Genomic DNA, 22,972 nt, shown 5'->3' with positions numbered 1-22,972 from the left:
CACACACACACACACACAAAGAAAAAGGGCCAGCGTGGAGGCTCCTGCCATAATCCCAGCACTTTGGGAAACCGAGGTGGGCAGATTGCTTGAGTTCAGTTTGACATGAGCCTGGGCAACATGGCAAAACCTCATCTCTACAAAAATAAAAAATTAGCTGGGCGTGGTGGTGCCTGTAGTCCCAGCTACTCTGGAGGCTGAGGTGGGAGTATGGCTTGAGCCCAGGAGCCCAAGGTTACAGTGAGCCATGACTGCACCACTGCACTCCAGCCTGGGTAACAGAGGGAGACCCTGTCTCCAAAAAAAGAAGAAAAAACCACACCATAAAGGGGGTCCTACTCTGTCCGGAATTGGTGGGTTCTTGGTCTCACTGACTTCAAGAATGAAGCCGCGGACCCTCGTGGTGAGTGTTACAGTTCTTAAAGGCAGCGTGTCTGGAGTTTGTTCATTCTGATGTTCGGATGTGTTCAGAGTTTCTTTCTTCTGGGGGGTTTGTGGTCTCGCTGGCTCAAGAGTGAAGCTGCAGACCTTCGTGGTTAGTGTTACAGCTCTTAAGGCAGCACGTCTGGAGTTGTTCGTTCCTCCCAGTGGGTTCATGATCTCGATGGCTTCCAGAGTGAAGCTGCAGACCATTGTGGTGAGTGTTACAGCTCATAAAGGCAGTGTGGACCCAAAGAGTGATCAGCATCAAGATTTATTGCAAAGAGCGAAAGAACAAAGCTCTCACGGTGTGGAAGGGGACCAGAGCGGGTTGCCACTGCTGGCTCGGGCAGCCTGCTTTTATTCTCTTATCTGGCCCCACCCACGTCCTGCTGATTGGTAGAGCCGAGTGGTCTGTTTTGACAGGGTGCTGATTGGTGCGTTTACAATCCCTGAGCTAGACACAAAGGTTCTCCACATCCCCACCAGAGTAGCTAGATACAGAATGTCAATTGGTGCATTCACAAACCCTGAGCTAGACACAGGGTGCCGATTGGTGTATTTACAATCCCTGAGCTAGACATAAAGGTTCTCCACATCCCGGAGCGCCTCTGCCCGGCTGCCCCGTCTGGGAGGTCTACCACAGAGGCCGGAAGCAATGTGGGGGCTGGACGTGGTGGCTCACGCCTGTAGTTCCAGTACTCTGGGAGGCTGAGGCGCGTTGATCACTTGAGGCTAGGAGTTCGAGACCAGCCTGGCCAACATGGCGAAACATATGAAAAATACAACTGACAAACCAACCAAGCGACAACAAAACAGGTCTATCCTGGAGTCATACTCTAATTTTTTCTATTTTCCTCCCTTTCTGATCCGTTATCCCACTTTCTTTTTCTTCCTCTTCCTTCTCCTTCTTTGTCAAATAGAGGATTGAGTTATTATCATTGATCCATACAAAGTCCCTCTCTCATTTATTTTCTTTAATTCCCACCCCCATTTCTATTCCCCATCTTCCCATGTGCAACCTTCCTAATATGTTTGATATGCATCTTTTTGTTTGTATGTACTTTTAGAAAATGTTTATTGTTTTGTGTGCAAAAAAAAAAAAAATTAAAAAAAAAAATGTTCTCCACATCCCCACCAGACTCAGGAGCCCAGCTGGCTTCACCCAGTGGATCCCGCAACGGGACTGCAGGTGGAGCTGCCCGCCAGTCCCGTGCCGCGTGCTCACACTCCTCAGCCCTTGGGTGGTCGATGGGACTGGGCACCATGGAGCAGGGGGTGGCGCTCGTTGGGGAGGCTCGGGCTGCACAGGAGCCCACGGAGGGGGTGGGAGGCTCAGGCATGGTGGGCTGCAGGTCCCAAGCCCTGCCCTGCGGGAAGGCAGCTAAGGCCCGGTGAGAAATTGAGCACAGCGCCAGTGGGCTGGCACTGCTGGGGGACCCAGTACACCCTCTGCAGCTGCTGGCCCGGGTGCTAAGCCCCTCATTTCCCGGGGCCGGCAGGGCTGGCTGGCTTCTCCGAGTGCAGGGCCCACCAAGCCCACGCCCACCTGGAACTCCAGCTGGCCCTCAGGTGCCACGTGCAGCCCCATTTCCCACTGGCGCCTCTCCCTCCACACCTCCCTGCAAGCTGAGGGAGCCGGCTCTGGTCTTGGCCAGCCCAGAAAGGGGCTCCCACAGTGCAGTGGTGGGCTGAAGGGCTCCTCAAGTGCCACCAAAGTGGGAGCCCAGGCAAAGGAGGCGCCGAGAGCGAGCGAGGGCCGTGAGGACTGCCAGCACACTGTCACCTCTCATTCCCCCCTCTAAACAGGACACCCCAACTGCTGTTGGGAATTTGGCCAATGACTGCTCTAGCTACTTCCTGCTGGATAGGGGTGAAGAAGGGGCCCTGCAGTTATAGCGTGCTTCAGAGGTGAATTCTCTAGGCCAGGGGAAGTGCCAGTGGGTCGGTCCAGGGGTCCTCGATAGAAGTTGTTAGTTGAACTCATTTGGGGTTCCATTTGTAAGACCATCTGTAGCTTGATGGCCTCAATTCTAGAGGAAACAAATTTGACAAGAAGTTTAAAAATACAGGACCCTAAGATGAGTAACAGCAAGATGGCTGCCATGGGACCTAGAAAGAGGAGAAGCCATGTTGCCAAACTCCAGAGGTTGGTATAAGAATTTGAAAGGCGTTGTCTGATTTCAGAAGCCTTTTCCTGTAAATGCTGGGCGGCATCTTGTACTAACCTGGACTGGTTAGTGTAAAAACAACACTTTTCCCCTAAGAAGGTGCAGAGTCCTCCTTTCTCAGCAGTGAGGAGGTCTAGTCCTCAGCAGTTTTGGAGAGTCACTGCTGCCAAAGAGTCTATTTGGGATTCTAAAGGATAGATTTCGTTATTTCTTGCGAACTGTCTGAGAGGCAGATATGGGTTGAAGATCCACATAAGCAGAATAAGCCTTGGCTGGGTAGATAGAAATTTACCCTGGATTTTAAAGGAATAGGGTACACTGTTTTTTCTTGACTACTTCCATGTCTCTCTTTCTGTCTTCGACTTCTTTGTCTCTTCCTCTCTGTCTCTTTCTTTGACTTCCTGTCTCTTTCTTTCCTTTCTGCTGCATCTGCCAGCTGCTTATGCTGTTGTTCTCCCCTCTCCTTCCCATTTGATGGCTTTGTCAGTGTAAGATTCCCACCTCTTTGGGCTCCTGCACCATGTGCAGTAACTCCATAACTTCCCTGTGGTATTTAATGGGGGTTCCCCCAGAGGTTAGGAACTCCCTCTCTTTCCATACTGCAGCATGGGCATGTAGGATTAGATAAGCATACTTGCTATCTGTATACACATTTATTCTTTTTCCCTTTCCCAGTTCTAAGGCTTGGGTAAGTGCCACTAGTTCTGCTAACTGGGCACTGGTCCCTGGGGGAAGAGGCTTACTTTCAGGTATGGTTACATCACTAACTATGGCGTAACCTGCCCTTCGTATCCCATTCTCCACAAATGAACTTCTATCGGTATATAGGTTAAGGTCAGGATTAGTTAAGGGGACTTCTAAGAGATCATCTCAGGCGGCATAAGTCTGGACTATAATTTGTTGGCAGTCATGCTCGATTGGTTCCCCATCCTCTGGGAGAAAAGTGGCAGGGTTGAGGGCCACGCATGTGCGTATTTGAAGCACCAGTTCCTCAAGGAGTAGCACCTGGTATCTAGGCAGTTGTCTGATAGCCATAAACTTCCTTTGGCACCTAGTGTGTCATTTACATCATGAGTAGTCCAGATAGTGAGGTCCTTTCCTTGTATTATTTTGATAGCCTCTGACGCTAAGACGGCCACCGCGGCAACTATCTGTAAACAGTGAGGCCAGTCTTTTGCTACTACATCAATTTCCTTACTTAGGTATGCCACTGGTTGTGGGGTTGTCCCACGAGTCTGAGTAAGGACTCCAAGAGCTATCCCGGCTCTCTCTGTGACGTATAAACAGAAGTTCTGTCCTGTGAGAAGGCTTAAAGCTGGAGCTTGTACTAGGGCCTGCTTTAAGGCTTTGAAGTCTGTTTCTGCCTCCGGTTCCCGTTCGACTAGATGAGTATTTGCCTTCTGGGTTTCCTTGATTGGAGTATAGAGGGGCCTGGCTATCTCGCTGTATCTGGGGATCCATAGTTGGCAAAAGCTGGTAATTCCAAGGAACCCCCGCAACTGTTTTAATGTCTTAGGGCGAGGATAAGCCAGTATAGGCTGTATTCATTCCTTGCTGAGGGCCCTGGTCCCTCTGGCTAAGATTAGGCCTAGATATTTGACCTGCTGTAGGCAAAGCTGGGCCTTCAACCTAGACACTTTGTACCCTTGATTAGCAAGAAAGTTCAAGAGATCTAGAATAGCCTGCTGGCACGAGGCTTCCAAACTGGTAGCCAAAAGTAAATCATCCACATATTGAAGGACCAGAGTGCCTGGACTTGAGAAGTGGCATAGATCTTGGGCCAGTGCCTGACCAAACAGATGAGGGCTATCCCTAAACCCTTGGGGCAAGACCGTCCACGTAAGTTGGGACATATAGTCTGTGGGATCCTCAAAAGCAAAGAGGAACTGGGAATCAGAGTGCAGGGGAATACAGAAGAAGGCATCCTTGAGGTCCAGAACCATGAACCATTCTGCTTCCTCTGGTATTTGAGAGAGCAGGATATAGGGGTTGGGTACAACTGGATATAGTGGAATTACTGCCTCATTAATGAGTCTAAGATCTTGCACTAGTCTCCACTGACCGTTCGGTTTTTGTACTCCTAGAATTGGGGTGTTGCAGGGACTGCTGCATTTCCTCACTAAGCCTTGAGCTTTTAAATGTTTAACAATATTCTGTAATCCTTTATGAGCTTCAGGCCTGAAGGGATATTGCCTTTGATAAGGAAAAGTGGTGGGATCTTTTAACCTGATTTGGACTGGGTGGGCATTTTTTGCCCTTCCAAATTGTCCTTCCAATGCCCAGATTTCAGGGTTGATTCCCTCTTCAAGTAGGGGACAACAAATGGGTAACTTGTTCCCCATATTCATGTAGATAATAGCTCGAGTCTTGGCTAATATATCCCTCCCTAATAAGGGTGTGGGACTTTCAGGCATAAGAAGAAAGGCATGTGAAAAGAGCAAAGTCTCCCAATTACAACTGAGAAGGTGGGAGAAATACCTGGTTACAGGCTGTCCCAGGATTACTCGGATGGTAACGGACCTTGAGGACAGTCATCCAGGACAGGAGATTAACACTGAGAAGGCTGCGCCAGTGTCCAGGAGGAAGTCAGTTTCCTGGCCCTCAATGGTTAAACATACCCGGGGCTCAGTGAGGGTGATGACATGAGCTGACACTTGCCCTGGGCACCCTCAGTCCTGTTGTTGGATCATCTGGTTGGGGGCTTCTGACCCAGGGAACCTTCGTCCTCTGGGGCAGTGCACCTTCCAGTGATTGCCTCGGCATAGTGGACATGGGCGAGGGAGTAGCTTGTTTCTCATTGGACAGTCTTTTTTAAAGTGTCCTAGTAAACCACACTGATAACAAGCCCTACCAGGTGATTGGCCTGCTTCATTTTCTGTCCTCTCTGAACCACCAAGGTTTGTTTGTCTGAGGGCCATGACTAAGGCTGCAGCCTTTCTCTGATCTCGCTTTTCCTTTTGGGCCTGTTCCTCTTGGTCCCTATTATAGAACACCGAGGTTGTCAGGTTTAATAATGCCTCTAGATTTTGTTCAGGGCCCAGGGCTTGCTTTTGGAGCTTTCTCCTGATATTTGCAGCTGATTGGGTAATAAACTTATCTTTTAGAATCAGTTGACCCTCTAGTGATTTGGGTGACTGGGGAGTATATTTTCTTAAGGCCTCTTGTAGCCGCTCGAGGAAGGCAGAAGGATTTTCTTCCTTTCCCTGAGTTATGGTGGACATCATTGAATAATTCATGGGCTTTTTTCTAATTCTTCTTAGTAATTTTAGGACACAGGTCAACAGATGTTTACGACTCCAGTCCCCATGATCTGAGTCAAGGTCCCAGTGGGGATCCATGCTGGGGATGGCTTGCTGACCAGTAGGGAATTTGTCCCTTTCTTCAGCTGTCATTCTATCATTTACTTGACTAAGATACCAGGTATCTCCAAACTCTTTGGGCTGCAGCTAAAGCCGCATTCTTTTCATTAAAGGCCGGGGTTTGATCTAACAGTAGCATGACATCTTTCCAAGTGAGGTCAAAGGTTTGCCCTAGACCCCGTAGGACATCTATATACCTATCAGGATCATCTGAAAACGTCCCCAGGTCTGCCTTGATCTGTTTTAAATCAGAGAGGGAGAAGGGGACAGGTAGCCGGGTTGGGCCAAATTCCCCTCTCCCTACAGCTTGAAGGGGACATAAACGATAGCCTGGGGGTTTTTGTGGTCCTTTGGAGATTTCTTTGCTTATTTCCTTCTAGGCAGGGGAGATTAGAGGAGGATTATCATTAATAGGAAGGGGAGCTATAGGGAGGCTAGGATATGGGGGTAAGCTGAGAGGTCCTCCTGTGGGATGTAAATTGTAAGCTTTGCATAGGTGTGTATTCTCCCTCAATGAAAAGAAAGCTTGGACATAAGGTGTTTCACTCCATTTGCCTTCCCTCTTACAGAAAAGATCAAGCTGCAGGATAGTATTGTGATTTGTACTTCCCTCAGGTGGCCATTTTTCCCCATCAGAGAGAATATTGGGGCCAAGCTGTAGTGCAGAAAAAAATGAGCCGCCTCTTTTTCAGGGTTTGTGGGTCAAATTGTTCCCAATGGCTTAGGATGCATTTCAAGGGTGAGCCTGTTGATGCCTGAGTGTTTCCCATCTGAAAGAAAAAACTGCCTGAGGTTTTGGTTTGTTTTGTTTCTCCCCCTGCCCAAGAACCCGCAATGGTCCCTGGACCCTGCTGATCGGAATAGTTGCACTCACTGACGCAGCAGCAGAAAGAACTCCTGCCCAATAACCCACAATGGTCCTTGGACCCTGCTGATCGGAATAGTTGAGCTCACCGATGCAGCAGCAGAAACACTAGTTTTCCTCCCAGACCACATGGAGGACCGAGGAAGGTCGGATTTAGTGGTCCTCACCGACGCATTGTCGAAAACCTGCATCCTTGCCTGTCCTCCTAGACCACAAGGAGGACCGACCGAGAAAAATCGGATTTAGTGGCCCTTACCGATGCATTCTCAAAAACCTGTTAGAGTCTTAAGCATTCTCCTGTTAGTATTGGGACTTTACCCCTTTCCTATAAAGATGTTATGCCCCAAGAATGAAGTGGAGGGCCATACCCTGAGGGAGGGAAGGGATCTCCAGGGTTGGAAGAGTGACACCTTTTGTCCTCACTTATATGATTAGGAAGGATACAATTTCTGAGGCTCCCCATATCCTAGCTTCAGGAATAGCTTTTGTTAGGCCTATTAGTCTGAGGAGGGATCTTAAAATTCCAGGTAGTCCCCACTACGACAGGGCTTTGGGCAAAAATTGTGTCTTTCTGATTGGTGAGCCCGGGTGCCTAAGGAAGGTAACAGAGTCCTGGAGTTTATACTAGAAATCATTCTTATAGGAGAAACTAGAAAAGCACCAGAGACAGGTAGCAATTTTTAGAAGCAGGACTAACCTCAGAGAAGAGAGGTGAGAGGAAGTTTGTCTGGCAGGCATTAGGACCCAGGGGGCAAGGGTCAGGACAGATAGGATAGACGGGCGAGTCTCGCTTGGGCGACATGCTTTTGAGAGTTCCGCTCATGGCCTCAGGGTCAACCAACTTGTTGTTGGGACCCCGGAGCTGCATGGCTTTCCTCTCTGTCGACCCTCAGCTCAGCCCAGAAGTACAGGAAAAGCAGAAGCTGGTTCTAGGCAAACCAGCGGTCCCAACTCCGAAGAGTTGGGGGTTGTTAGAGAGCCCTTTCCCAGAAAGCCTGACATCCATGTCTTTAGTCTGGCGGCCGCGCTAGTCGCTTTTAACTGGCCGACAGATGCCCGGTATTTAGCTCCCAAATTCTAAGGAAAAATAGGACAGAATAGCAAGCGAGAGGGGTCCGATGGTCTCACCGCTTGGCGATAGGCGAAAGTCCCTTTGTGGTCGCCAAAATGTGTCTGGAATTGGTGGGTTCTTGGTCTCACTGACTTCAAGAACGAAGCTGCGGACCCTCGCGGTGAGTGTTACAGCTCTTAAGGCGGCGCATCTGGAGTTGTTTGTTCCTCCCAGTGGGCTCGTGGTGTCGCTGGCTTCGGGAGCGAAGCTGCAGACCTTCGCGGTGTTACAGCTCATAAAGGCAGTGTGGACCCAAACAGTGAGCAGTAGCAAGACTTACTGCAAAAAGCAAAAGAACAAAGCTTCCACAGTGTAGAAGGGGACCCGAGCGGGTTGCTACTGCTGGCTCGGGCAGCCTGCTTTTATTCTCTTTTCTGGCCCCACCCATGTCCTGCTGATTGGTAGAGCCGAGTGGTCTGTTTTGACAGGGCACTGATTGGTGCGTTTACAGTTGCAGCCAATATCTTGACATTTCTAAGATGGACAGTTGGACTGGCCAAAAATAAGTAAAATACACTTCAAGTCAGTGAAGTCTTTTTTTTTTTTTTTTTTTTTTTGAGATGGGGTCTCGCTCTGTCGCCCAGGCTGGAGTGCAGTGGTGCGATCTTGGCTCACTGCAACTTCCACCTTCTGGGTTCAAGTGATTCTCCTGCCTCAGCCTCCCGAGTACCTGGGACTACAGGTGCGCACCATCAGGCCTGGCTAATTTTCATATTTTTAGTAGAGATGGTGTTTCACCATGCTGGCCAGGATGGTCTCGATCTCTTGACCTTGTTATCCACCCGCCTCAGCCTCCAAAGTGCTGGGATTACAGGCATGAGCCACTGCACCTGGCCAAGTCCTTTTTTTTTTTTTTTTTTTTTTAATTGAGATGGAGTCTTGCTCTGTAGCGTACGCTGGAGTACAGTGGCATGATCTTGGCTCACTACAACCTCTGCCTCTTTTGTTCCAGCAAATCTCCTGCCTCAGCCTCCTGAGTAGCTGGGACTACAGGCCCCTGCCACCACACCCGGCTAATTTTTATATTTTTTAGTAGAGACGGGATTTCACCGTATTAGCCAGGCTGGTCTCGAACTCCCGACCTCAGGTGATCAGCCTGCCTTGGCCTCCTACGGTGCTGGAATTACAGGTGTGAGCCACTACACCCAGCCTAAGTCAGTTAAGTCTAAGACTGAACTTGTTTTTAAAGTTTACTGCTTTAGGTTGTGAGAATGTAATTTTGGCCATATTCTCCTTTCCTTCCAATTCTAGTTTTCTTAAGAGTTTCAAAATTGTTGTATATTATTTAACCTTTAAAAACTGAAATTTTGGCGATAGTGCTTTTTTTGGGGAGGGGTGGCAAACTGTCGTAGGGAGATGGTTCATTTGTCAGTTGACACACCTACGGGAATCAGTAAGTTCTTTTTTAGCCATATTTTCCTTGGCATAACCAGCTCCAAACTGCAGCAACCTCTTTCTGCAAGGAGACAAACTGAATGAGCTTTACAAAGTTTCTGGGCCAAACTCTGGTAGCAAATAGTGGACCAATTTAAATGAGGGTTTGCAACCAGGGTGACAGTTTACAACTGCTGCCTGGAGCAAATCGAGACACTGGTTAACCTGGGAGTGGGGAGGCCTGGGGTGAGGAAGGGAGCCGTGGGCTGGTGTGTGGACATATGTGCAGGCATGTGGTCTGAGCGCACACATATGTAGCACGCATGCGTGTGTGGCCAGTGTGCGTGCGGCCAGGCTGCCTGAGTGGTCCGTCCAATAACCACAGCATTGCTCATCCCATGAGCAAGTCAGCTCTCATGCTTGTACAAATGATTCATGTAATACATTTCCAGCCACAAACACTTCCACTTAAGCTTTTCTTTTGCTTTTATTACAAGCATATAATATTAATTGGCAAAACACTGAATACAAGCTTCACTATCATAAAATCAAAACATTTAAGCAATATTCCAAAAAAGATTTGACAAAAACTAGCCACCAAGAGTACAAAAATTACACACCAACACAAAGCATAAAAAATGTAAACTTTCAAATTAAACAGTCAAACACATGTATCTGCGTGATCACCTCCACACCTCGACTGCCTTGGTCTGCCGTATGCTGCTGGTAAAGGCTGGGTGGCTGCACTGTCTTCCCCTAACCCAACATTGCTTTCGTCTGGGAAAACGTGTCTGATAGGCAATTAAGCCACGGGGGTGGACATTTATACGGAGGCTACGCACATCTCAGGAGACGCTCAAACTGCAGTTCGTTCCTCAGACACACTGTTGGGTGCGAAGGACACCTGGAGGGTGAGGGAGACCTCGGCGCGTTCCTGCGGGGCCTTGGCCACGTGGCCATTGCCCGCACCCTGTCCCCTGCCTGGCAGGGGACACAATATTTGTACAGATTATGGTATCATTTGAATGATTTTCTAATCTACTTATCTCAATTTATTTAAATGTCAAGGCAGAGAAATACATTGATCATGTTAAGGTCATGTGATGTGGTGGCGCAGTAATGACTTCCTGAGGAAACAGAGAAATTGGATGTTTTGTGATTTAGCTATGTGCACTAAACTTATTTTCCATGTTTTGAGAGCACATTAAACATTCACGTACAATGTGGGAATAGGTTGGCTGGTACTCAGAACGTCCAACCCAAATGCCACCCTTTGAATCGCTGTGAACGCCGTTTTGTTGCCATTCAAACAAGCAAGGCTGTGAAGCCCGGGGGTGTAGGCAGCTGCAGTGCTTGGGCCAGGGCAGCTTCGCTTCATGGTCTGAGGCCACGTGGCCCCGCCCTGGGGCGGCCTGGCCACAAGCATGTGGGTTCCAAGGCACCAGGACCCAGGCAGGACCGAGGTGTCCCCACAGTGCGGCCCGAGGCATCACTGGCTGACAGGCACTCACACACAACCCCAATAACAGCATTCTTACAATAATAACAATGAAAAAAGAAAAACCAAACAGCTGAATATACATATTTTAGAATTCCATCTATGTTCCCTTTCAATTTAGCAGAATAAATGCTACATTACGATTTAAACAGATGTCTAATAAATGCGTGTTGGAACCTATTGCACAAAAGCATAAAAATGCTCTTCATCCACATAAAACAAAAACATACAAATTAAAAGCTACTCAAAGTAAAAAGAAGCTTGCAAAACATCTCACAATTTCATTTTATATGCCTGTAAATAAAGCTGGACCACTGAAACCAAACGATTGGATGGGAAAATATGATAGAAGGCTTAAAATAGAATAAATAATTTTATAAAGTTAAGTTTTCTTTTTTTAACCCCCCAAATCTTAAATTCAATATTATATATTCTATTTGAATTTTCTATTTCCATGAAAACTGCATCGGTGAGACCGTATTCCGGGTAATTAGCCCCACTGCTGTTGAAAACGACGCATAAGGTGATTTAACAGCATTTGTTTTACCAGCATAAATAGTTGTGAAAACTTCTTCACAGTAACTCCATCTGTTTAATAAAAAAAAAAAAAAACTTAATAGAATCCAACCATTAACCGATCCTGGCTTTCATGCTGGAAGAAATGAAACTCAGCCTTTTTCTGTGAAATGAGAGCTTGACAGAAAGGAAAGGCGGCTGCCCAGAGGCTCCACAGACGGTGGGGCCATTGCGCTCCAGCCTCCAACGACTAAGGCTGCAAGGTCAGACGAGAGGCAGAGGCCCCAGGGCCGAGTCCTGTAGTGAAGACTGTCTGCACGATGAACTCCTAGAAAAATAGGGACTTCTGCTGCTGAGGTTTTGTCAGGTTAACGCGGTTACAAAAGCAGGGTCACCACCAGCTGGGGACAACACCACGGGCTCCACTCACCCATCTCGCTGTGTATTTAAATATATCAGCTTAGCACCATAGCAAAGTCAAGTGATTTCAAAGATAGCTACAAAGTTACAAATATATATTATGAGATTATTACAATGATATTCAGTTTAATCTTAACTGTGATTTAATTTTACTTGAATTTGGAGGCTTTTAACTGTTTAATCCTTTCTTATTCCGCCACACAGGAAAATGCCTAAGTTCTAACGTTACACTGAAAACTGCATTGTGATAACACGCGGTTGCACAGAATGCTTCAGCAGTATGTGTATTTTGAGGTAGACAGGTAATATTTATTCATACACAGCTACTCATAGACCCTTATACAGTGACCCTAGAAAATGATTTGGACGAATAGCAAGCTTAGGTAACTGAGTAACTCAAACCGTCCTGGGAGTTGACGGGCTTAAAGAAAGAGGTGAATTTTGACCAATTCCTAACAAAGAAAGAACTTGCTTTTGTTTTAAAAGGCCTTACACTGACAATCACTCAGATGGAATTAATATGCATGTTTTCCTCATCCCTAAGATGAGGTCTCTTGAGCTGCTTTTTATCTAAAGGAAGCAGAAGAAAACAGAGCAAAATTCAAGAAAAAAAAATCTCCAAGGTGGTTGGCTTCTTGGAAAGCCTGAATGGTGGCCAGGGACCACCTGGGCTCCCAAGGCGTGGAGGGAGGAGGGATTCAGTTCCACAGGAAATAAATGGGAACAGCCCGGTGAAGAAGACAATGACAACTGCAGGACAACACCTCAACCGCTCGAGAAAACAGCCCTTGCTGCTCCTTCTGGCCTTTCCACACTTCCAAGTTACTGTTTTAAAGGAAAAAAAAATGTGTGTGTGGCAGTTTATTCTCTAATGTGACAAAAACATGACCATCTGGGAGGAGAGGGGCTAACGGTGCAACCAACCTAGGCTGAAACACAGCTGCAGCTGAAATGCAGCTTCTGCAGCGCGGGGGCCGCCTTCCCTCCAAGCCCTTCAGCTGCTCACCCTGTCACTGCAGCTCTGAAAAACGCCCTTCCAGGAAGGGGCCAAGGAGCACACGAGCTCCTTCCACCAGCGAAGCGGAAAGGGAGGCCGTGGACAGAGGGGGCAGTGAGTGCATCTGGGCACGAGCCCGAAGCCACCACCAGCAAATCCTCCCCACGGACGCCAGGAGAGCTCGGATCCCAACCACCACCGCCTCTCCAGCAAAATCAAAACGGGGAAAGAAAATGTAGGAAACCAAATCTGGCGGCACTCAACAATTTGGGGGAACAAGTAATTTTTAGAAGTAAGAATTGTTCTGTAAACCAGCACCGAGCTGGTCACACGGCCTCTGGTCTACCTGCTGAGCGTGTCAGAAATTGCATCCTGGTGGAGTCTGGGGCCCCGTTTCCAGGGCGGGGTGTGTCGGCCCCAGGCGAGTGACAGTTCCGAGTAGGTCCAAGTGCCGACCTCACACAACGAAAGGCGAACCAGTCAGGGAGCTGCTGTTGTGTTTCGTAAGGTGGGAAATTAAATACAATGGTTAAATCATAATGTTAATGGAAACCTCTTTTGGTTTGCTTTTAAATTAATTTTTTATATAACTTCTAAATCTTCAAGAAGCTAAAGGCAACATAAATATTGTCATTCACCATGAAAAGACATTTTTTCAATAACTTAAGAAGGATTCAATAAAAGTCCAACTACACTTGAGGCTTATGAAACCTAATTCATAAACTAAACTGAAGTGAATTCAGATTTGCAAGACCTGGAAAGCAAGCAGAGGGAGCTCGTGTCAGAAGGTGACTCAGAACCGTGTTGCCTGGAGCATCACTCTCCCTGCGAGGCTGAAGCACGGGCTGAGGCGGGGAGAGGACGATCGGCTCTGGGAGACTGTGAAGTGTTTTCATCCTCTGTAAACGTGGTGCTGGTAGTGTCTTGTTGAGTGAATTCTCTCTCATACAAAAGTTATAAATATTCTCTATTCAGAAGTCTGGCCCACATGACACCCAGAGGCAACTTTCTTAAGCGCGGCAGCCGGGAGCACCCAAGGGTGCGAGGGCCCAGTCTGTGGGCGCTGTGTGGCGCCATTCACAGCAAGTCCATCTTGGGTCTGTAGTGCAGCAGGAGCGGCGCCTTCTGGAAGACACAGAACACACAGGGCCTGCTTAGCAGGGGTGGAGGCGAGGAGACGGACCTACCTCATCCGGAAGGGTACTGAGGAATCGCGTCCCATGAGACACAGTCCACACGCCGGGCTACACAGAGACCCTTCTGTTCTGAGCAACGTCAAGTTGCTGGGGGAAGACGGGCTGGGAAGACACGTGCCCTCTCCCCTGGCCCCAGGTGACCCAGTGACCACTGTGCACACCGTGGCCACCTGTAACTGATGTGGCCCTGGCTGCCATTCCCCTGCCCCTTTCTCTCTCAAACCCTCTGGCCCAGCCCCGGGCCAGCCTTGGCTCCTCACCCCCTCTCCCCAGGCAGCAGCACCAGCTGAGGTGGGAGGGTTCCACCATTGGTTTCCTGCTTCAGAGGGGCCCAAAGGCCCCAGGGGACCCTCTGCTCATGGCCTCAGCACTTTCCCACCAGGGCCTGTGCCCCACGGAGCTCAGCTGGCACCTTCCAAGCTGGCTCTGGGGTTGATGATTTCAGAAAGACCAGAACTGTGTTTCACAACAATCTCTGTAGCTGAGTCATCACTTTTTTTTTTTTTTTTTTTTTTTGAGACAGAGTCTTGCTCTTTCGCCCAGGCCAGAGTGCAGTGGCATGATCTCAGCTCACTGCAAGCTCCACCTCCCAGGTTCACGCCATTCTCCTGCCTCAGCCTCCTGAGTAGCTGGGACTACAGGTGCCCACCGCTACGCCCGGCTAATTTTTTGTATTTTTAGTAGAGACGGGATTTCACTGTGTTAGCCAGGATGTTCTTGATCTCCTGACCTTGTGATCCACCCACCTTGGCCTCCCAAAGTGCTAGGATTACAGGCATGAGCCACTGTGCCCAGCCGGAGTCATTTAAGATTTTAGATAAGAGATGCACAGCAAAGTCACCGCCATTCAGAGCAGACTCTGAAAATCAAATCACGCGTCTCACCTTGAATCTCCACCTCGTGACAACCACGAACTTGAGTGTGTGGTCCTTGCCCAGGATCTCCTCGTTGCATAAAATGTCCAGCTGGGGGATAAGGAGGTCTGATTAGCAGCGGAGAGGTGCTCAACCCACGCTGACATGGTCACCTTGATGCTGGTGTGAAATCTGCAGCCACCCCCCACCCCCACCCCACCCCACCCCACCCAATCATGCGAGAACGTGCCTAGAGATGGGAGGGCTTGGGGGGGGGGTGGGGAGTTGGGGAGATGGGGCTGGTTCACTATTCCTACCTTGCAACCTAGAGATGGGGTGTGGTCCCTACCTCACAGCTAAACGGAAATCCAATGCAGCATATAAGATATTACAGGGCAGGCCTGTGCCAGTTAGGGGGGTGACATTTCTGCAGGGGGTACAGGCACAAGCTCCTTGCGGTGGTGGGCTCCCATCTTGCCCCTATCTGGCCTGCGGCTCCCCTGAACCCTTCTTGTTTTGGCAGGCCCCAACACACCCTATCTACTACACCTGCCATACTGAGAAACGGGAAGAGGTGGTTTGCAGCCCCATGAGCGGCCTTGACAGCTCTGGAATCGGGCACCCTGGTTCCCCAGGTGGCACAGGTGCCTGAGAGGCCCACAGGGCCGAAGCGTTTCCCTCCCCATCCCACCCAGGCCCGGTCCACACCAGCCCCCTCCCACGGCTGCAGCCTCCAGGGGCACCCTCTCCCCACAGGCCCTACCTCCGGTCCAGGCTGTCCCTCCCTCTCACCATAGTGGAAAAATGCACTGGGCTCCCCAGTCTTTTAAAAAAAATTAAACAGACTTTTTAAAGAACAATTTAAGGTTTACAGCAAAATTGAGAGGAAGGTACAGGGAGTTCCCGTCCCCCTTGCCCCACCCCCCTCCCCCCGGGCCACCAACACCCTTCATGGGGGCACGTTAGTCACCACCCAGGAACCTGCACTGACGTCACCTCCACCGAGTCCAGAGCTGATGTCAGGTCGCCCTGGTGGCACAGCCACAGGTGGACAAACAGCAGCATCGCCGCCCAGGAGCCCTGTGCCCGCCCGCTCCTACTACCCTCCCCAAGCCCCTGCCCCCTCCGGATGGTTCTGCCTTTTCCAGTGCGCCATGCTGCAGAGCTGGAGTCGCACGGCCTGCAGCCTTTCCAGAGGGGCTTCTCTACTTAGTAACAGGGACTTGATTTTTCTCCCCCGTGCCTGCTCCTGGCCCGACTGCTCATTTCTTTTCAGTACTGGGTAATATTCCAGTACGGATGCACCACAGTTTATTTACCCACTCATCTACTGAAGGGCATCTCGGTCGCTTCCAGGTTGTGGTAATCATGAAGAAAGCTGCTATCGACCATCCGGGTGCAGGTTTTTGTGTGGGCAGATTTCTGGGTAAATGACTGGGGGGCGTGGCTGCTGGGTGGTTCGCCAAGAGTGTGTTTCGTGTTGTCAGCAGCTGCCAAGCTGTTCTCCGCACGGACTGCGGTTCTGCTTCCCACAGGAATGCACCTGCGCTCCCGGCGTTTCCCGAACGTGTTGTCAGTGCTTGGGATTATGGCCCTTCTACGGGGTGCGCGTGGGGCCACGCGGGTTTTACTTGCGTTTCCCTGATGATGTAGACAGTTCTTCAGATTCCTCCCTGGGGAAGACGTGAAGCAGCCCCATCTGCCTGAGTGGCGGGGTTGGGGGGCTCTGAGAGGCACGGTCACCGCAGCAACAGCGAAAACCTCACACTTCCCTGGAGGAACCGGCCTCGCGCTGGGAAATGGCCAACCTCTTCCCCGCCCCCTGCACCCCACCGCGCCGCAGCTTCCCGCTGCGCCTCCACATGAAAATCCAAGGACTTCCTCGGCCTGCTCCGTCCCCAGCTACCACCCATCTTTTCTGCTTCGCTACACAGAAAAGCAAACAAAACGATAGAAACTTAGCAAAAAGCCTTGCCCCATTTCCTCCTCTCCCTTCCCCCCGTGTCCTGATGGATCTCCAGGCAGCCCGTGCTCGCTGAGTCTCCCCAACCCCGGTGTGCTGTCCGTATCCCCGGCCAACCTGTGGGACACTCAAGGCTGCCATTGGCCCCCCACGACCTGACACAGCCTCTGCTCTGTGTCACCACAGCAGCTACGCCAGCCTGTCCTGAGACGCCACCCCCCACCCCAAACCGAGCAGCCCCAGGCCTGTAGTCATTCCTGACCCCTTCCTTTTCTCTGCATCACCACCCAAATACATCAGCAACTTATTGTGGCTTTCTCTGAATTAGTCTCCTGCGGCTGCCGCGGAAATTATCACGAGGTGGTGTCTTCAAACAATAGAAATGTACTCAGTTCCAGAGTCCATAAGAGCCACGCTCCCTCTGCAGGCTCCCGGGAAGAAGCACAGTCCATTTCGTGCTGCTGCCACAGAACGCCACACACTGGGTGATTTATGAAGAACAAATTGATTTCTGCACAGTTCTGGGAGCTGGGGCATTCAAGGTCACCACGTTGCCACCTGTGAAGGCCTTCTGCTGCGTCCTCATGTTGGGGAAGATCAGAAGTGAGAACCCATGCTGGCCAGTCCTTTCACAGCAGCATCAATCCGTGCGTGGGGCAGGGCCCTCGGCCTGAGCGCCTCCCCCAGGCCCTAACGCCCAGCACTGCCCCGCTGGGGATGGAATTTCCAACATATGAATCTGGGAGACGCCTTCGGACCACAGCGGGGCAGCCTGCCCTGGCTTCCAGCTGCTGGTGGCCCAGGCGCTCCCTGGCTCATCTCGAGGCTGCCTCCCTCCAGCCTCCAGTCTGTCCTCTGCTCTGTCCTCACCAGGGCCTCCTGTCGTGTCTTGAGTCTTCCTCCGCCTCACTTGTGTCATGGGATTTAGGCTCCACCCAGATATTCCACGATTATTTCATCCCAAAATCCTTTAATTATATCTACAAAGATCCTTTTCCAAATAAGGTCCCATTTGCAGGCTCTGGGGGTGACGACGTGGCTTATCTTCTGGGGCCACCACTGAGCCACTGCTGTTCCAAAGGGCATCTCAAGTCTGTCCACTCCTCCACCCTGACCACCCGTACCACAGTCCTCCTCTCCTGCGTCCGTTTCTGCACAGCCTGAGCGATTTTCAAAAACAACACCTCAGACCCACATGCTCCTGCCCACAGCCGCCAGCGCCTTCTCTCTCCATGCAGAGCTGGACCCTGCTGGCGCCTGCATCTCCATGGTGTCACTGCCTTGGGGGCTCACAGGGACCCACACTGGCATGTTCGTGGTGTGCCCGCTGCCAAGGCCGCCTCATGCCAGCACTCCTTCGTCTCCTTACACACCACAGCCTGGAAGGGTCCTCCCTCTCTGCATCCGCCCATGTCTCCCCTTGTGAAATTAAAGCACAGAATTTCTCGTTTTGAGGAAAACCTATTTTAAAACAATCTCATCACCCTCGCCCTAGTTCTCTCTTCCACTCACAGTGGCGTTCCACGTTCCCTGTCTCTGGGCATCCTACAACCCTTAGGGCTGTCTCCTATCCCGCTCCCTGGTGGAGCAGGCAAAATGGATTTTTTTCTGGTTAAAATCTCCAAAGTTGTTAAAAACAAAACTAAGCAAAGAATCTTAGAAGTGTCGCTTTTACAAATGAGAGAGGACTTGTTATGGCTTCTACTTAGGGATCAACTGTTACCTCGTTAAAGGACGAAAGGTTGAGCTTTTTGGCGATGAACTTCTTTAGATGCAAGACGGTGGCCTGGGCTGAGCAGCGGATCCACTTCCGCTTCAGCCCCCGCAGTTTGCTGCTGTTACACTCCAGGCAGATGCTCACCTGCAGGAAAGGACACTGGTGAGAGCGCAGCAGGAGGAGGAGGGCTCCCCGCACGGTTCTGGAGGTTTCCTTAGACATATTTCACTAATTCCTCAATCTAGGACTGCTGACCTTTTTGAGATCAGACATCTGCTTTGACTTCAACACTGCAGAAAAAGAATTGTACATACCTTATCTGAAAACCTGTTTATCGTCTGCTTGCCATTTTGTGAACTATAACCTCACCCTGTTAGTTCTGGGTGTTATTAACATAATATTTGAGAATTAATCCCAGAGTTATTTATCCATCGCAGGCACTGAGTTCTTGGTCTCCAGCTAAGCCTGTCCGGACAAAATAAGCGAAAGAGGAGGCCCTGTGTCTGCGAATGCACTCGGGGAGACAGCAGCGACTGCAGGAAGACAGCAGGGAGAAGCCTTGAGCAGAGCCACAGGCGGAAGGTCACAGCTGCCTTCCAGGTGACCAGCAGTTTGGCGGGGGACCCGCAGGATAAAAAGTGACTGAAGGGGACTGTGGAGTCCCAGCAGCCACGGGCTCCCAGCCGGTGCGAAAAGGAATCTGCCCAGGACCAGGCTTCACCCGAGGGCCCGGCCGGCTTGGCCCCCGGGATGTGCCTGACAAGGAAGGGCGACGCTCACAGCAAACGCTTCTACAGGTGGAGCCGCAACAAACGGCACAGTGAGGCCCTAACAATGCAGTGGAAGGATGGACGGGATTAACTGAAATATGTATGTCTAAAATCACAAAAGATACAAAAGGGAGGACACCAGGGGTACAGATGGGCAGGTATTGAAGGTAATCAGATACAATTTCTAAAAATAAAAACACTGATGGAAACTAACATCTCAGTGGATGGCTGAACCACAGATTCATCTCAGCCGAGGACAGATTAATGTTCTAAAAAAAAAAAATTCACTTGAGGAAGTTACCCATAAGAAGTAGAGACAAACACACCAATTAAAACAATAAAAGGAAGGCTAAGAGAAAGGGGAGACGGCCGGGCGCGGTGGCTCACGCCTGTAACCCCAGCACTTTGGGAGGCCGAGACGGGCGGATCACGAGGTCACGAGATCGAGACCATCCTGGCTAACACGGTGAAACCCCGTCTCTACTAAAAAAAAAAAGAAAAAAAAGAAAAAAAAAAGGGGAGAAGACGGGGAACCCCAGAGGGAAGAACAGAAAGGAAAGGAAGTGTTAAGGAACAGTGACTAAGGATCTCCCACAACAGTGAAGGGCAGATCCTCAGATTCAGGAAGGAAAAGAATCCAAAATAAAAGAAATACACACTCCGACAGGGTGCGGTGACTGAGCACAGCCCATTACAGGCCCCGCAAGAGCCACTGAGGAGATAAGTGGATTCCGTGCAAAGAGCAAGAGAGATCCTTGCTCCGGGGTGGGATGGAGCGAGGCCGCCTGCAAGCATCACGGGAGAGGGACAGTGCGGGGGGCGGGCGGGGAAGACCCGGGAGTCTGGAGAGAGAAGAACTCGGGAGAGGAGCTGCGCGGGGAGAAAGACCCCGAGTCAGGAAGGAGAAGAACTCGGGAAGAGGAACAGCAGCGGAGAAAGACCCGGAGTCCAGGGGGAGAACTCGGGAGAGGGGCCACGCGGGGAGAAAGACCCGGAATCCAGAGAAAGAAGAACTCGGGGAAGAGGGGCCACGCGGGGAGAAAGACCCGGAGTCCGGAAGGAGAAGAACTCGGGAGCGGGGCCGCGCAGGGAGAAAGACCCGGAGTCCGGAAGGAGAAGAACTCGGGAGCGGGGCCGCGCGGGGAGAAAGACCCGGAGTCCGGAAGGAGAAGAACTCGGGAGCGGGGCCGCGCGGGGAGAAAGACCCGGAGTCCGGAAGGAGAAGAACTCGGGAGCGGGGCCGTGCGGGGAGGAAGACCCGGAGTCCGGAAGGAGAAGAACTCGGGAGCGGGGCCGTGCGGGGAGGAAGACCTGGAGTCTGGAGGGAGAACTCGGGAGCGGGGCCGTGCGGGGAGAAAGACCCGGAGTCCGGAGACAGAAGAACTCGGGAGCGGGGCCGCGCAGGGAGAAAGACCTGGAGTTTGGCGGAAGTGAGAAGCAGGGAGAAAGGGGGTGCCCGGTGAGAGCCGCGGTGGGGGTGCTTGTGCGGGGAGGGGCACAGATTTACAGTAACTTTGGACTTTTTTTTTTTGAGACAGTCTCCCTCTGTAGCCAGGCTGGATGCAGTGGCACGATCTCGGCTCACTGCAACCTCCGCCTCCTGCATTTAAGCGATTCCCCTCCCTCAGCCTCCCGAGTAGCTGGGACTACAGGCGCGCACCACCATGCCCGGTTATTTTTTTTGTATTTTAGTAGAGACGGGGTTTCACCATGTTGGCCAGAATGGTCTTGATCTCCTGACCTCGTGATCTGCCCGCCTCGGCTTCCCAAAGTGCTAGGATTATAGGCGTGAGCCACCGCGCCGGGCCAACTTTGGATTTTTAAAAATGTAAATAGTTTATACATTTTGTAACCACTAGTATAAGAGAAGTAGAGCTTATACCTTGCAAACCAGGGGAAGAAAGAAAGAGATTAAAGAAAGTAATTCACTCGACAACAGGGAGGGAGGAAGCATAGGAAAAAACTGACAAAAAGAGCAAAATAAAAAAAATAAAGCAGGAACCAACTCAGATCCTCCATGGAAAATTGTGGAATGTGTAAGGTAATGTGCCAGCTAAAAAAGTTTCTAATTTTTTTAAAAAACCTAGCTCTATGTTGTAAACAGTGTCACATTTAAGACATTTTAAGAACAGAAGTATCACACAAGCATTAACCAACAGAAAGCTGGCATAGCTGGATTCGTATTAGTCACGAGACTTAAGAAATAGAGCTTACTGAGGAAGAAGCCCCCTAAAGACGAGAAACATTTCTATACGGGAACACAGCTGGTGACAAACACACGCCAACAGAATGGCCATGGTGGGCTTCACGTCTCTATAAGCAGCGGACGCGCCCTGCCCTCAACAGGCAGCCGCCGTCTTAGGCTCAGGGAACAGGCGTGCCAGCCACGCATGCACAGGTCTGAGGCAGCGGGGTCTGCAGTGTATGGGGCCCGCAGGGCAGCAGGAAGGGGCTGCACAGATGAACGCGGGCCTGCATGCACCTGCGGGAAAACGCAGACACACACGGGCGGGGGCGGGGGGGATTGTGGAAGGAAAACAAGAAGAAAATATGTTTACGTTTGCTCAGATTTGCATACATACAGGAGGTACTCACAGTGGTTCTCTACAGGTCACTACAGACAGTGACAAGAGATGAGAACAAAATTAAACCTTTTCTATAATATTAATCTTAGGACTAAACGAATGTATTACCTATTCAAACGCACTAAGTTACAAGCTCCCTTCTAATTTTTAGGCTTCATTATGGCACAGTTTACACACACCTCTTTTATGTACATAATGCAATAACTTTCTGTAAATTCACAGACTTTCTCGATGATTGCCATGGCAGTCTCGGATGGTTTCCATCACCTCAGAACCCCCAGCAGGCCCCTCTGCGATCTGACCCTGCTGGGGGAGCGGGGTGGGGAGTGAGTGTTCAATGGGGGCAGAGCTTCAGTTTGGGAAGATAAAAAGGCTCTGGAGATGATGGTACGACACTGGGTCTGTACCCAAGGCCACTGAACCACACACCTGAAAATGGTTAAAATGGCATATTTTATATGCATTTAACACAATTTAGAAAGCTGGTTTAAAAAACGTGAAATTTTAAAAATTATTTTAATAACCACATTATGAAGCTGGAAACTAAAGGTATGTTCAACTCTAGAGTTTAGGAAAGAGCCGGATGCAGTGGCTCACACCTCTAATCCCAGCATTTTGGGAGGCTGAGGTAGGTGGATCATTTGAGGTCAGGAGTTCGAGACCAGCCAGGCCAACACAGTGAAACCCCATCTGTACTAAAAATAAAATTAGCCGGGCATGGTGGCACATGCCTGTAATCCCAGCTACTCAGGAGGTGGAGGTGGGAGACTCGCTTGAACCGGGGAGGCAGAGGTTGCAGTAAGCCGAGATTGCACCCCTGCACTCTAGCCTGGGCAACAGAATAAGACTTCATCTCCAAAAAAAAAAAAAAAAAAAAAAGGGTCGAGTGCGGGGGTGGCTCATGCCTGTAATCCCAGCTACTCTGTAAGGCTGAGACAGTAGAATCGCTTGAACCCGGGAAGTGGAGGTTGCGGTGAGCCGAGATCGCACCTTGCACTGCAGCCTAGGCAACAAGAGTGAAACTCCATCTCCAAAAAAAAAAAAAAAAAAGACAATTCTGAAGAAGAAAAACGAGGGGTACGTACTCTCCCAGAAGACCACAACTTAATGGTAAAATAAATCATTGCAATTCGGTAAGTTCCTTGTTGTTTTGGCA

The 22,972-nt window shown here is 50.2% G+C and overlaps 1 protein-coding gene across 1 annotated transcript in view; it reads right to left on the bottom strand.

Annotated features, from left to right (window-relative positions):
- Positions 1–9,768: 9,768 nt before the first annotated feature.
- PCGF3 (polycomb group ring finger 3) overlaps positions 9,769–22,972 on the bottom strand; it is a 61,255-nt gene continuing 48,051 nt past the window's right edge. Inside the window, 3 exon segments of the mRNA XM_055245980.2 lie at positions 9,769–13,856; positions 14,812–14,892; positions 18,468–18,605. Coding sequence (XP_055101955.1) covers positions 13,809–13,856; positions 14,812–14,892; positions 18,468–18,605 — 267 coding nt within the window. The 3' untranslated portion in view covers positions 9,769–13,808.

Source organism: Symphalangus syndactylus, chromosome 16 (assembly GCF_028878055.3).
Source record: "Symphalangus syndactylus isolate Jambi chromosome 16, NHGRI_mSymSyn1-v2.1_pri, whole genome shotgun sequence".
NCBI classification, from domain to species: Eukaryota; Metazoa; Chordata; class Mammalia; order Primates; family Hylobatidae; genus Symphalangus; species Symphalangus syndactylus.
Note: the sequence above shows the minus strand (reverse complement) of the source record. Positions and strands in the feature narration are given on the sequence as shown.